The sequence below is a fragment of the Lampris incognitus genome, chromosome 8, assembly GCF_029633865.1.
Source record: "Lampris incognitus isolate fLamInc1 chromosome 8, fLamInc1.hap2, whole genome shotgun sequence".
Taxonomy (NCBI): Eukaryota; Metazoa; Chordata; class Actinopteri; order Lampriformes; family Lampridae; genus Lampris; species Lampris incognitus.
This window is the reverse complement of record NC_079218.1, coordinates 55,280,627-55,295,663: the sequence shown is the minus strand read 5'-3', so window position 1 is coordinate 55,295,663 and position 15,037 is coordinate 55,280,627. Positions and strand designations below refer to the sequence as shown.

Here is a 15,037-nt window from a genome sequence, read left to right as displayed (position 1 = left end):
TTTAGCCGTTAGCCCTGTCAGCTGAGGGTTGGGTTGAGTCCACACGGTTTTCATCAGGACTGCAGGGAGTCAGTGCAACAATCGATGATCGGATAAAAGTCCATAAAACGGGCAATCCATGAAATCAATTAAAATAATGCAAACGATCCCTAGCAGTTGTTAAAAGTTCAAAAGTAAGCAGAGCCACAATCAAACACACCACAGCTGTGCAAATAAACACTAACAAGGTCTTGTGACCTCTCACCCTCATCACAAGCAGAAGAATCTCCGCAAACGGATATTAAATCAGTGACTTTCGTCTTTCCTCTGACTTCCATCAGTGACAATCCCTCTGATCTGTGTCCTAGACAGTGACAGAATGTACCTTTTAATTGTGACTTCAACCTAAAGACCACATGTGAAAGTGTCCCAGGTCGGAGCTGCAAAACATATTTTTCCAAGGTTTCTTTTTTGTTCACAGTCCTCTAAAAAAATGGTCATTTGAACCCCTATACTGCCCTGATATCCAGTGACATCAGTATGGTCCTACCTGTGTCTGGGACTTCCCAGGGAGGATGTGTGGTTTTCTGGATGATGAAGGGGTCTCTCTGCTGGGAAGACTGGGCTGAGTGAGTCCCCTGACTGAGAAGACAGACAATGACTTCGTGAGGACTCCATTTTTCTTCCACAGCTTGACTAAGTGTTTAAACAAATTGTGAGATGGAAGGGAAATGGAGGTAGTTTAAAAACAAAGAAATAATTTTAATAACCCCCCCCATCCCAGTGATCTTTTGCTGGTGTTTCCAATGAATAAATAGCTGTTTTATTTTCTCCCCAATTGTACTTGGCCAATTACCCCACTCTTCCGAGCCATCTCAGTCGCTGCTTCACCCCCTCTGCCAAGCCGAGGAGGGCTGCAGACTACCACATGCCTCCTCTGATACATGTGGAGTCACCAGCCGCTTCTTTTCACCTGACAGTGAGGAGTTTCACCAGGGGGACGTAGCGCTTGGGAGGATCAAGCTACTCCCCCCAGTCCCCCCTCCTCCTGAACAGGTGCCCCGACCGACCAGATGAGGCGCTAGTGCGGTGACCAGGGCACATACCCACATCCGGCTTCCCACCCGCAGACACGAACCAATTGTGTCTGTAGGGACACCCAACCAAGCCGGAGGTAACACGGGGATTCGAACCGGCGATCCCCATGTTGGTAGACAACGGAATAGACTGCCAGGCTACCTGGATGCCCCTAATTTAAATTTAACAGTTTCACTGACTGACAGCACTCTTGAGAAGTGTGGGTGTGTCCATTTTCCCCCACAACAAACATTTGATTGACAGGTTGATGACTGACAGGTCAAACACTAGAGGGGAACACAGCACAACTTACAATCACAACATCTACTGAAAAATGTTTCTTAAAGCACAGCCTCAACATTGGGGCAGACAATGTACAAAGATGTGGTAGGGTTGTGCTGTGGTAACCTGAGTAGAAACAATAACTTCTGGCTTGGACACACTGGTGGGCCAGGTCATGTAGTGTTAAGATAGTGCACAGATGACAGAGGTAACACAGGCCCCATGGTAGTGCTTGTAACAAAAATGAACAGTACTGGTTGGGCTTTATAGCATTCAAAATTAATCCGCTATGAATAACGTATTGTGGTGTCTTAAACACTGGAATGTGTCATCATGCTTTTCAACTTCACATACTTGGGAAATCTCATACAACATTGAAAAATTGAGAAAGCATTTCGTCTGGAAGTAGGCACTGCAAAAGAATCTGGCTCAGACGAATTAGTTTGGTATCCAAAAAAGAGAGATTTACAGATCATGTGGTAAGCTCTAAAATGTCTTGGAATTGTGCGCAAACTCACAAATTTTACCCAGGAGTTGCACTAGAATGGGCATTAGGCTTTTCTGAAATAGTTGCATTATTTATTTTGGTCAATTGCATATTGTAAATAACTCGAAACTAGTACACCCAAATGCTTTTACAACTTAACCAGATATGAGCTGGTGGCAGACGAATGCAGGGGTAGGCAGCAGAAATGTCCAATTTTATCCATTTGGAAAACAACAACCATCTGCTTTGGTTTGGTATCGATTTTGACTGTTCAAATTTTGGACAGTCAAAACATTTTTCAATTGATCTTAAAATCGCACTCATGTACACATCAATTGCCCCAAAATCCCCAGACAGCTAGAAATTATGGTTTCAACAAGAGGGTATTAAATGATATAATTCTAAAGATAATTTCTTGAAACAAAACAGTCTTTTCCACTCCTGAAGCTAAAGCATTCTTCAGGGCATCTATACCCTGACTCTACAGATGGCCTAGATTACGAAGTGTTTCTGCTTTAAACATTATAAAACAATAAAAACCTAAAGCCTAAAAGCTGAATTTATCACCTAATTCCAAACTTATTGTAAAAAAAAGTCACTAACTTATTTAATAGAAATTAAATTCAAGTTAAAAGTGAGTGTCTGCTTACTGTTTGACCTACAACAAGGAAGTGCCTTTATTAAAACAGAATGAGAGACTTGTCTTTATGCATGCTCAATAATCCAGGTAAGGAAATCACAGAAAGTTGAATCAGTTCATCTGCACACAACATTTATTGACAGATACGTTTCATCACTCATCTAAGTGACCTTTTCAGTCTAAGAGCCCTGACACAACAGGCCGATGGTTGGCCGTCAGCCAATGTCAGGCCGTCGGTGAGCGTCTGTGGCCCTAGTTTTTGCGGTGTGTCCCGCACCGCGGCATTCGTCTGACCCTTGTCGGCAGCTTTTCAGCCGTTTCAGCATGTTGAATCAGCGAAGCCCGTTGGTGAGAGAGATCACTGATTGGCTGTTCAGCTTCGCGAATCAGTGCTAAGCTAGCGAAACAGGGCCGTCGGCTGTAGTCTGCGGTGTGTTCAAGTGCTACTTTTTGGGCCAGATGGCAGGCGATGTGAGGCAACACAACAGTCAACCTTTGTCACCGCTAGTCGGTTTGGTGCATCTGGGCCCTAAACTGACTGCAGGCATCCCCAACCTTATAAAACTACAGCGGCATAATGACAAAAACCAACAATCAGTTCACACCCATATGCAAATATGGGTGTGACCATTACCTAGAGTTACAACGCCCATGTGTACTATTCACAGAGGATTGGGGAATAGTTGCAACCACAGCATTGTAAAATGGATGAGAATGAGAGACTCTTTACCGTTACTTCTTCAACATCATCTGACCAATGCAAGGTCACGTCACTGGTCAGCTCCATCCCATCTTTTTTCAGGTTGTTGCCAATTTCCTTTGGCTTCTCTTCATTATCTAAAAGCACAAAAAAAGAAGATATTAAGGAGTCTGTTTTCCAGTACAAAGGATATAACACTTGCATCATTTAGAAAACCGATGTAGAAACCCTGCTTTATTAAGTGGAGGTGGGGTTGGGTAGGTGGTATGAAGTGGTCAGGTTTCATTAGAGACATTTGGTTGGGATTTCAACACACTAAGGATCTGTATAACTATCCTTGGGGCACTGAGACACCGGGGCGACAGTCGGGCGTCAGCCAATGTCGGGCCGTTGGTGAGCATCTGGGACCATAGTTTTTGCAGTGTGTTCCACACCGTCGGCATTAGTCGGACCTCTGTAGGCAGCTTTTCAGCCAATTCAGCATGTTGAATCAGCGAAGCCCATCAGTGAGAGAGATTACTCTGATCAGCTGTTCAGCTTAACGAATCAGTGCAAAACGTACATGTTAGTTGGCCGTCGGCTGTAGTCTTTGCGGTGTGTTCAAGTGCTACTTTTTGGCCCAGACAGCAGGTGATGTGAGGCGACGCAACAGTCGGCCTTCGTCGCCACTAGTCAGTTTGGTGTGTCTGGGCCCTTACACACACACACACACACACACACACACACACAATACCTGAGTTGGAAGGCGTAGTCATTCTACAACAGTGGGTGGGAACCAATTCATCATCATGGTCATGTTGATTAGTTCCATTTTCCTAAAGTCAAAACATAATGAACTGCTATTCAAAAAATAATGCCATGTTTGAATATCGAAATGATAAGTCGTCAGATAAAACCAGCACATTTTCTAAAAACTCAAATAGATTAGTCTTCTCAGCTGGACAAATCAGCTACAAAAATGTAGTATTTCTTTTTTCCCCCTTTCTCTCCCCAGCTGTATCCAGCCAATCACTCCACTCTTCCGAGCCGTCCTGGTCGGTGCTTCACCTCCTCTGCCAATCCGGGGAGGGTTGCAGACTACCACGTCTCCTCCGATACATGTGGAGTTGCCAGCCACTTCTTTTCACCTGACAGTGAGGAGTTTCACTAGGGGGACGTAGTGTGTGGGAGGACCACGCTATTCCCCCCAGTCCCCCCTCACCTCCGAAAAGGCGCCCCGACCAACCAGAGGAGGTGCTAGTGCAGCGACTAGGACACATACCCACATCCGGCTTTCCACCTGCAGACACAGCCAATTGTGTCTGTAGGGATGCGCGACCAAGCTGGAGGTAACACAGGGATTCCAACTGGCGATCTCCATGTTGGTAGGCAAAACCGCTACACCACCCGGACGCCCAGAAATGTAATGTTTCTTAGCAAAAAAGCTCAAGAATCTGGTCTACTCACAACTGATAAGACAAACTAATGACACATCTGACAACTGATGGATTAAAAACTCTGTTCTGGTGTTTTCAAACATTAGTGCGATTTTTACACCAAGATATCCTAGACAGACTAGGGAAACTGGGTCGGCCTCTGAGGCACCGTTTTAAACCGATTTCGGTCAAACTTAACATATTAGGCTTCCCTGATGTTCCCCAGCAATTTTACATCACAAAAGTATTAATGGCGTGCAACTGGGTTCAGTTCTATTTGGTTTCTAAATGCTTCCACCAGGAACTATTACCTGCAAGTATCTGGTTTTTAACTGTAATGTGGATGCCTTATAACTGTACATTTCAGTCCTACCAGATGATCTTACATTAGCTGATTCTCTTTCTAACTGTTTCAGATAAATATGTGGATGGGTCAGAACCAATTTTGCTTACTGAACCAGTGCAAAACAGGTTTTACACTGTTTTATACTGCTACTGCTGTACTTACCGAGGTTAGCATCAAATATTAGCCCAAGATTCCTAGCAGCCTGCTTAAGACTACCTGACAGACCACCAAGATTAGTAGTAAACAGGCTGATGGAATTTTCGGGACTGAACAGAATGACCTCAGACTTATAATCATTAAATTTAAGAAATTTTTTGGACATCCAGCATTTAATGTCAGTGAGGCAAGTTGTGAGATTTGCTAGGGCGCCAGGATTTGTGGATTTTAGTGGCATGTATAACTGAGTGTCTTCAGCATAAAAATGGTAGAGCACATCGTGATTTTGAATGACCTAGCCAAGGGGCAGCATGTACGTATATAAAAAAGAGAAGGGGACCAAGAACTGAGCCTTGAGGGACACCACAACTCAACTGAGCCACTGAGGTGGTAGAGTTACCCAGAACAACAGAAAAAGTTCTGTTGGTGGGGTAACAGTGTAATGTGCCAAGAGCCGAGCCCTTGATGCCAACCCAAGTCTGTAAGCAATGTAGGAGGAAGTTGTGATCAACTGTGTCAAAGGCAGCACTTAAGTCTAAAAGAACTAAAATCGAGCAGTCACCTCTGTCTGCATTCAGCAGTAGATCATTAGAGACCTTAACTAGAACTGTCTCAGTATTATAAAGTGCTCTAAAACCAGACTGGAAACTATTAAAAACAGTATTAATATTCACAAAAGAAATCAACTGAGAATAAATTGCTCTCTCTTAGCTAAAAAAAAAAGACAATTTGGAGATTGGCTTGTAGTTACTTAGGGACAGGGGGTCTAAATTAGGTTTCTTCAACAATGGGTGAATGATGGCATGCTTAAAACTGTGTGGAAAAGAAGCAGAGGCCAGAGAATTATTAAGAATTTGCAGAATAACGGGGCTGATAGTGGAAAATACCTCCTTGAGTAGTTTAGAGGGAATGAACTCTAGGTTGCAGGAGGAGGAGCTCATATTGGAGACTGTGGTCTCCAATACTGCAATTGTAATTGGTTGAAATTGAGTGAAAGAGGCAGAATTAACATGGGGAATGGAACGAAAAGACCCTGGCTGGATTTGGGACCTTATATTCGCCACCTTGTAGCGATGTAGAAGTATAGACAAAGTCCAAAGGAGTTACATTGTGTCTTTTTGGATTTAAAGCAAGCATATGACAGAGTGCTGAGAAAGGAGGTGTGGTTTTGTATGAGGAAGTCGGGAGTGGCAGATAAGTATGTAAGAGTCGTGCAGGATATGGAAGAGTGCAGTGTGACAGTGGTGAGTTATGCGGTAGGAATGACAGCTGGGTTCAAGGTGGAGTTGGGATTACATCAAGGATGTCCCCTTTCTTATTTGCAATGGTTATGGACAGGTTGATGGACAACATTAACCAGGAGTCTGCATGGACTATGATGTTCGCAGATGACATTGTGATCTGTAGCGAAAGTAGGGAGCAGGTTGAGGAGAACCTGGAGAGGTGGAGGTATGCACTGGAGAGAAGAGGAATGGAAATCAGTACGAGCAAGATGGACTACATATGCATGAACGAGAGGGAGGACAGTGAAATGGTTTCAGGATGCAGGGAGTAGAGGGAAAGAAGGTGGATGAGTTTAAATATTTGGGGTCAACTGTTCAAAGTAACAGAGTGTGGAACAGAGGTGCAGAAGAGAGTGCAGGCAGGGTGGAGTGGATGGAGAAGAGAGTCAGGAGTGATTTGCGACAGAAAGGTACTAGTAAGAGTAAAAGGGAAGGCTTACAAAATGGTGGTGAGACCAGCTATGTTATATGGTTTGACGACAAGAAAGGAGGTGGGGCTGTAGGTGGCAGGGTTGAAGATGCTAAGATTTTCTTTAGGAGTGGGGAAGAAGGACAGCATTAGGAACGAGCATATTAGCGGGACAGCTCAAGTTGGACGGTTTGGAGACAAAGCAAGAAAGGCAAGATTGAGATGGTTGGACATGTGCAGAGGAGAGAGGCTGGTTATATTAGAGGAAGGATGTTGAATATGGAATTGCCAGGAAAGAGGAAAACAGGAAGGTCAAAGAGGAGGTTTATGGTTGCTTTGGTGAGGAAGGACATGCAGGTGTCAGCCAAACATAGTACTAAGAATAATAGCACTTTTATAAAACAATGTTACAAAGTGCTTTACAATGAAAGAAAACCAGACAAGGTAAAAAGAAGAGTACGACCAAATAAGTAAGAATAAAAAGATAAACATTATAAATAAATAAAACAAATATCAAACATTTGTAAAAGCTTTCATAAAAAGAAAAACTTTAAGACAAGATGTAAAAGAAGCTAGAGACTTGGTTTGTCTTAGTTCGCCAGGAAGAGAATTCCATGGTGTGGGGGCTCTAACAACAAAAGCCTGATCACACTTTGTAACAAATCGAGATCTAGGAATAACCAACAGCACTTCATCTGCGGATTTTAACGGTCGAGGGGGACTATACCAGGTCAATAAATCAGAAAGGTATGTAGGAGCAAGACCATTAAAAGCCTTAACAGTGAGCAATGAAATTATAAATCAATTTGAAATATAAAAGGGAGCCAGTGTAGGGAGGAATCCACAGTAGTGTAGTAACGCATGCCTCTTTGTCCTGGTAATGAGCCAAGCAGCAGCATTTTTTACCAACTGCAGACGGTGGAATGAGCCCTTGCTGATACCAAAATAAAGTGCATTACAATTGTCAAGCTGAGAATAGATGTACAAATTTTGTAAATCGGCAATTGATAAAAATGACCTAATTTTGGAGATTACCTTGAGAAAGCATGACTAAGCTGGAGCTCCATCATGCTCCAGCTCAGTCATGCTGAGCTGGAGAAAGCATGACTGAACAACATGTTTCATTTGATTATCAAAACCGAGGTTACTATCGAATATACCCCTAGATTCCTAGCAGCCTGCTTAATACTACCTGACAGACCACCAAGATTTGTAACAAAAGGGCTGATGGAATTTTCGGGACCAAACAGAATGACCACAGGCTTATAATCATCATTAAATTTGAGAAACATTTCGGACATCTAGGATTTAATGTCAGAGAGGCACGTTGTGAGATTTGCTAGGGTTCTAAGATCTGTGGATTTTAGTGGCATGTATAACAGTTTCATCAGCATAAAAACGGTTGAGCACATCGTGATTTTGAATGACCTGGAAAAGTAACAGCATGTATATAGAAAAGAGAACGGGGCCAAGAACTGAGCCTTGAGGGACACCACGGGGCCGTGCCTATAGTCCCTGGGTCCTATATTCCCCGGGTCCTATGTTCCCCGATCCTTTCGGAAAAAAAAAGGGTCCCATATTCCCCGTTTTCCCCTAAAAAGGTCCTATAATCCCGGTTGCAATAGACACCGGGGAACATAGAACCCTCTTTTGGAAAAAGGGTCCTATATTCCCCGCTGTTTCCAGGGGAACATAGGACCTTTTTCCAAATAAAGGGTCCTATATTCCCCGCTATTGCCAATCGAGGAACAAACCGGGGAACTTAGAACCCTTTTTGCAAATTATTTCCTTAACGGGTCCAAAATAATAAAAAACTGGGGTCATAGCTGAGTTGTAGGCTACGACAATCTATTCCTCCGCTGATTAAATTAGGCCGTATTACCATTGTTGGCTGTTGTATATCGCAGGCCACCTTCAGTGCGTATCCAAATTCAGCCTAGAGGAGGCTGTAATTTGCTTTATTGTTATTTCTTACCAATATTTACTGCAGTAAGCCTAGTTAGTTGGCTCTCCGGCTCAGCATGGACAGTCGGCAATCAACGCAAATTTGTCTTGCAGTAGGCCCGCCTACCAGTATAACCTAGCCATTTCCACCTTCGCTCAAAGTTCAATTTGCACAGCACTGGACACTTCAGCCACTTTCTTGTTACTTTGCAGTTAGTTTTCCATATTAAATCACTTGGCAGACTTTCTTTCAAAAAGACTTTAATGATGAACTTTTTAGGCAGAGAACTTAGACCAGGACTTGGAATTTAGGACCAGCACAACGTATGCATCAACGGGGGCCGCCTACCTTACACAATAGGCTAATTGCCTAATAATAATAATAATATGTGCTTCTCAAAAAACTAAAGGCTTGTGGAGGTGCTAAACCAAAAACATGAATCAAAGACGAACATCAAAGGATGTAAGGTAACACTCACCAAATGGTAAAAAAATTACAGAGGTAGTCCTCTATTTCACCATTTTATTGTTTGGCATCAGTCATTAAGATTTCTGAAGAAGACCACCCGGCCAAGTTAATGACTGATGCCAAACAATGAAATGGTAAAATAGAGAATTGTGTCTTTTTTTTTCATTTGATGAGTGCTACCTTACATCCTTTGATGTTCTTCTTTGATAATAATAATAATAATAGTAATAATATCAATAATAATAATAATAAATAATAATAATAACAACAGCCTAATAATAATAATAGCCTAATTATAAAAGAGGCCTAATAACAAATAACAATTACAGGCATAATACTATCAATAGTAACACTGATAATCGGCTATTAATAACAAAATGCTTCTAGAAAAAGCTTGGCTGAAAAAGGGTTGGTCTATGGCAGAAGCCCCCCAGAAAAGGCATGGTCTAAAACAAAAATCTCCAAGGCCTAACTAGCCTAACGTTAAGGCTTTTTTCTTCTTCAAAAAAGCAAAATGAGTAGTCCTAGTCCATTAGGCTACTCAACAAAGAGGGGCTAAAACCTCTACTCAGCCTATCTGAAAATGTGGTGGCTTACAGCCCTCCAATATGATTCCAAATCTCTGTGACCAGCATCCAGTTGACCCTTGAGCCGCAGGAGACGGGCCTCCAACCTCCTCCACTTGGGCTTCCGCCTTGGGGGAGCATCTCCTCGCTCCGCAATCGAGCACCTGCAGGTAGTGCCCAATTGTGTGCTGGCCCATCAGCGCATGCACCAGAGGGATAACGAAGCCATGCATGTTTCCAAGTACTGTAAAAACTTGGCTGAAGGGGCGGGGGCACGTTCTGAACATTGCATCCATATATACGGTTCCACAGCCTCACAGCTTCCTGATGTTTCCCTCTGTGGCAAACACAGCGATAGCCCACTCGTTGTCTTGGTGCAGGAGGAACTGTTCCCTGTCCTATGTTTCAGCCCATGCACCTTCGATGATGACATCCTCAAGTGTAGCTGGAATCGGGGGCATGACTGCTGCGCGTGCTCTGGCCAGAACAGTCCTTACAGACTGGAATCCTTGTGGTGGTGGTCTGTCGCCGCCTACCTGGATTTGACGTTGCCGACGCTGCAGGACCCTTTGCGCATTATAGATCCTTCTGATTGGGACTGTTGGCTCCCTCGCAACTTCTGCAATCACCCCCTGTCGGAATTCTGCACGGTGCACCATTTCTCCGTCAGGGGGATGCACGTGTTCCCCAACATCATGCACAATAATGTTAGCATCCACGTCCTCCACTTCAAATCTATTTGTGATCAGTGGCACTCTACAGTTCCACCTCCAGCACCTCCATCTAATGGTGTCTTGATTGGTGCGGTGCTTCTGATATCTGAAGTTCTCATGTACCAACACTTTGCCCCCTTTATCACCATCCATAACTATCGCCATTGTTTGTCTTCTTGTAGGCTAGTAAGCACATGACAGTGAGTCCACGAGTTATCACCGATAACAACCGATTGTTGCAAATTGTTGCAAGTTGGCGGGCGGTTTAGACATTGGTGAATTTTGATCATGTGGTTTAGAATGCCAGGAAACTTGCGTGCAGATGACCACACATCCACGACAAGTTTTAAATATTTCCAAACTCGAAATCATGTATGCATTTGGCTATTTATAAATTATTTTTCGAGCAATATGTGTTTTGTGATTCAGCTTTAGCGTTGTTGATTAGACTTTCATTCATATTTTGTCAAAAAGGCGTATTCATTAGCCTAGGCCTATGTCCCGTTATTTCTGTAGCATACAGCATCTTAGAATCTTAAGAGACCAGGCAGATACTGTTATTATTTTATTGTTATTACCATGCTATATTAGCCTACTTTATAATTATAAATATTTCAATTATCCAATTTTTAGCACTTCTAATATAAGGCTATATTGCTATTATTATTATCATTATTATTATTATTATTAGGCTATTATTATTATTATTATTATTGTCATTATTATTATGTTATTATTATTATTATTATCATTACAATTATGATGCTTAAAGGGCCTTACTGAGCAGATGGTTTCTATCTAATATCTGTCAGATGCTTTTCCCAATAAGCTGGTGTGGTTATGATGGGAACGACGGCTTTCTAGGGAACATAGAAGAAGTGGGTCGGAATTGGCCTATTGTCGGTATCAGCCAGCTTACGCAGGAGTCTATCCCTGGTACAATGCGCTAGACCTCTGGGAGATGGACTGCTGAGGACAGAACACAACACCTATCCTCAGCTCCCAACACTTCTCGCACTATGTGCTACTCATACGCTGAGTTGGCGGCACCCGGGATCGAACTCACGACCTTGCGATCCATAGGTCCCATGTTTCCCTACACATACAAAACGGGGAACATAGGACCCTTTTGGGGAAAAGTGGGGAATATAGGGCCCTCTGTATACAAAAAGGTCCGATATTCCCCGGTCTCATACAAAGCGGGGAACATAGGACCCGGGGACTATAGGGAGGACCCCGACACCACAACTCAAATGAGCCACTGAGGAGGTAGAGTTACTCAGAGTCACAGAAAAAGTTCTGTAGGTGACGTAACAGTGTAATATGCCAAGAGCTGAGCCCTTGATGCCAACCCGAGTCTTTAAGCAATGTAAGAAGATTTTGTGATTGACTGTATCAAAGGCAGGACTTAAGTCTAAAAGAACTCAAATCAAGCAGTCACTCCTGTCTGCAGTCAGCAGTTGGTCATTAGTGACCTTAACTAGAGCTTCCTCTGTACTATGAAGTGCTCTAAAACCAGAATGGAAACTGTTAAAAACACCATTAGTGTTCATAAAAGAAATCAACTGAGAAGAAATTACTCTCTCCAGAACCTTAGATAGAAAAGATCATTTGGAGATAGTAGTCGTAGTAGTAGTATATTGCATCTTTTTCTATGTACATTTTTATGTATTTCCCCCCATTTTCATTCAAAGTGCACTGCAATTCTATGTACTAAAATATACAATATAAAGTTTTATTGACTGAAAAACTCAAATTGCTGAAAAAAAAAGTGGATAAACTGGGGGTTTTTTTGCCTCTTCCAAACAGCTTCTTTCTGAGGTATAAATCGCATCATTGTCTGAATTACCTGTCTAGGACACTGAAGGGGATCCCTTGTCTTCCGTTTAGAATTGACTGACCCACAGTGTGGACTTGGGGAATTCTCTTCTATGCTGGACTGGTGTTCTCTGTCTCCTGTAACTGATGGAGCCGCAGTGCTGTTCTGTCGACCGTGTCGCATCTTTTGATGTGGGCTACTGCCGCCAAATACCGGGCTACTCCTGCCGAATACCGGGCTACTCCTGCCAAATACTGGGCTAGCTGAGTGGCCAGGTCTCTGTTCTGTACCACCATCTTCTTCTGATTCAGTGTCTGAGAATGAAGGACATTTAGAAAATGTTGTGTTCTTGGAGAGAGCAAAGTTCTTAGAGTGGGCAGAACTTCTGGGAAATGTTGGGCTCTTCAGTGGAGAAGGCTGGGACTTCTGAAAAGAGGTCAAACTCTCCTGAGAGCACAAGATAAACCCAGACGTTTCACAGGCCATCAGTATCTCTTGGCTCAACCTGGGTACATTGACTTCAGGCTTACAGTCCAGTCCAGACATCCGATTCTGGGTACACCTGCCAAATACTGGGCTTGTTGAATTTATGCACCTCACCTCCATTTCTTCACTAGTCTCTGAGAATACAGGACATTCAGAAACTGTTAGGTCCTTGGAGCAGTTAGGGCTGTTCAAGGGTACAGGGTTCTTTAAGAGTGCAGGGCTTCTGGAAAATGTTGGGCTTTTGGGGACAGAAAGCAGAGACTTCTGGGTCATGGTCAAACTCTCTTGGGAGGAAAGGAGAAAGGCCGATGGTTTGCGGGTCCCTTGCAGTAGTTCTTGGCTCTGCCTAGGAATTTGATTGTCAGTCTTTACACCAGCCAGGTGTGATGTCAGGACCAGCCAGGATTGGACCATCAGCATTTTTGAAATTCAAGAAAATGTGAAAAAACTCAAATATTACACATCTGCAAAAACAAATGAGATTCTGAAAAAGAAACTTAATGTAACTATGTTAACTTTCAATCCAACTTGTATCCTTTAGTTACTCATTGTTATTTTTGACTTGACAAATTCTTTAACAATAATACAGTGCACATATATAATTTGGTAAACCCTGGTAAATTGCGTATGTTTACATCTTTTCAGCTCATTTTCATCATACACAATGAATTGACATTAAAAAAAAGAATAAATAATCTTTCGCTGCTGACCTCAGTGGAGTGCAAGTGCTCTAAGGGAAGCTGTAGGGATAGGGGTGTTGTCTGAGAGTAGATCTTCTGGGTTTGTGATAGGTCAGGCATCTCTGGCAGAGGGCTTCCCTCTTTTCTTTTTCTCTTTTTCTCTCTTTTACTACTTTTATTTCCGGTTCTGTGTGGCTCTACATAAAGAAAAAAGGAATGATCACAGAATTACAAAAGCAGATGCCTTCAAATGCAACAAATTCAGGCAAGAGGCCATCTAATGGGGAAAAACTGATGTTGCTTCATGCCAGCAGTTTATCGCACTGTATTGGCCTGGATGTGGTTGTCTTTCAACCACATTAATTCACCCTTCTCTAAGCCACGCCCCCGAAACGCAGACTGGCCAGTCACAGTGCAGTATAGAACAGAGGTCCTACACTTTCATGGTGGCGCTCCGTTGACTCCGATGCAAAAGTTTAACATTTTCTTCATTTTCGAGTTGGTTTTGTGGACTTTTCGCTAGTTATGGTTAAACGTTGTGCCTGGGGCACTTGTAACAGTGACACTCGTTACCCGGAGAGGTTGGAAGGAGATGTACATTTTTTTCCCTTTCCAAAACAAAAATCAAACCCTGAAAAGTGTTGCCTGTGGATGAAGCTATGTAGCTATGGGGACGTCCTCAAATCCAGTTGAACCCCTCAAAGATCAACAAGCACAGCTTTGTCTGCTCCAAGGTAAGTAATTACTTTTATTAACCGTAAAATAATGTTAAAGCTTGATGGTCTTAGCAACAGTAACTAAGGGGGGCGGGCCTTAGCGAAGGGCCAATTATAGCAAACTAACAAAACCTACTTCTTTGTATACTAGCAAACTGATCTATTACTACTACTACTACTACTTTCGGCTGCTCCCGTTAGGGGTCGCCACAGCGGATTATCCGGTTCCATTTCTTCCTGCCCTGTGCATCTTCCTCTATACTAGTAAACTGATATTCGACATATTCCTTTTCCTCAGCCTTTACTAGTCCAGAAAAAGAAACTCTCCTTCATATTCACCCTATTCTACTCATTCGAACAGGAACAATACCCAGTACAACCAGTCTCCAGTTGTTAGACACTGGGAGCAGCCCAGCATCTAACTATTGCCCCCCGCCCCAACACCCTATTACCTGTGTTGGGGTAAGAGAGTTTCCGTCTGGAAGAGAGTGGGGAGGTGGTGTCTGTCCCATCTAGAAAGCTTTGACTTTGGGCAGATGGGCACGGTTGGGTCTGGCTGATCAGCTGTGAGTAGAGAGATTTGAGGCTATTGTGAAACCGCTTCAAGCTGGACTGCAAAGTCAGGCAGATGATAAGTGCAACTGTTTAATAATTTTAGGAAGACAGAGAGACTAATCACCAAAGAGCCAATGTTAAAGTCAAAATGTGCAGTATTTATGTTATTTTTTAAATTTATTTAAAATGGTTATTAAAAACCAAACGGGATTAGTCACTGGTAGTGATTACAAGAAAAGTTTACCCGCCATTACCACAACATGCACACACACCTTTTGAGATTTCTGCACATGGAAACACAGAAGCCAAGCAGGC

At 42.9% G+C, this 15,037-nt stretch overlaps 1 protein-coding gene across 2 annotated transcripts in view; it reads right to left on the bottom strand.

The window, feature by feature from the left end:
* Positions 1–15,037, bottom strand: part of uimc1 (ubiquitin interaction motif containing 1) — an 80,972-nt gene that overhangs the window by 49,749 nt on the left and 16,186 nt on the right. The window contains exons 5-9 of one of the 2 annotated variants that reach the window (XM_056284867.1): positions 14,620–14,731; positions 13,482–13,648; positions 3,899–3,980; positions 3,196–3,302; positions 530–621 (exon numbers count right to left, since the gene is read on the bottom strand). In XM_056284867.1, coding sequence (XP_056140842.1) covers positions 530–621; positions 3,196–3,302; positions 3,899–3,980; positions 13,482–13,648; positions 14,620–14,731 — 560 coding nt within the window. Of the gene's footprint in view, positions 1–529; positions 622–3,195; positions 3,303–3,898; positions 3,981–12,315; positions 12,568–13,481; positions 13,649–14,619; positions 14,732–15,037 lie in introns of those variants that run through there. The other variant, XM_056284868.1, reaches the window with a different exon arrangement.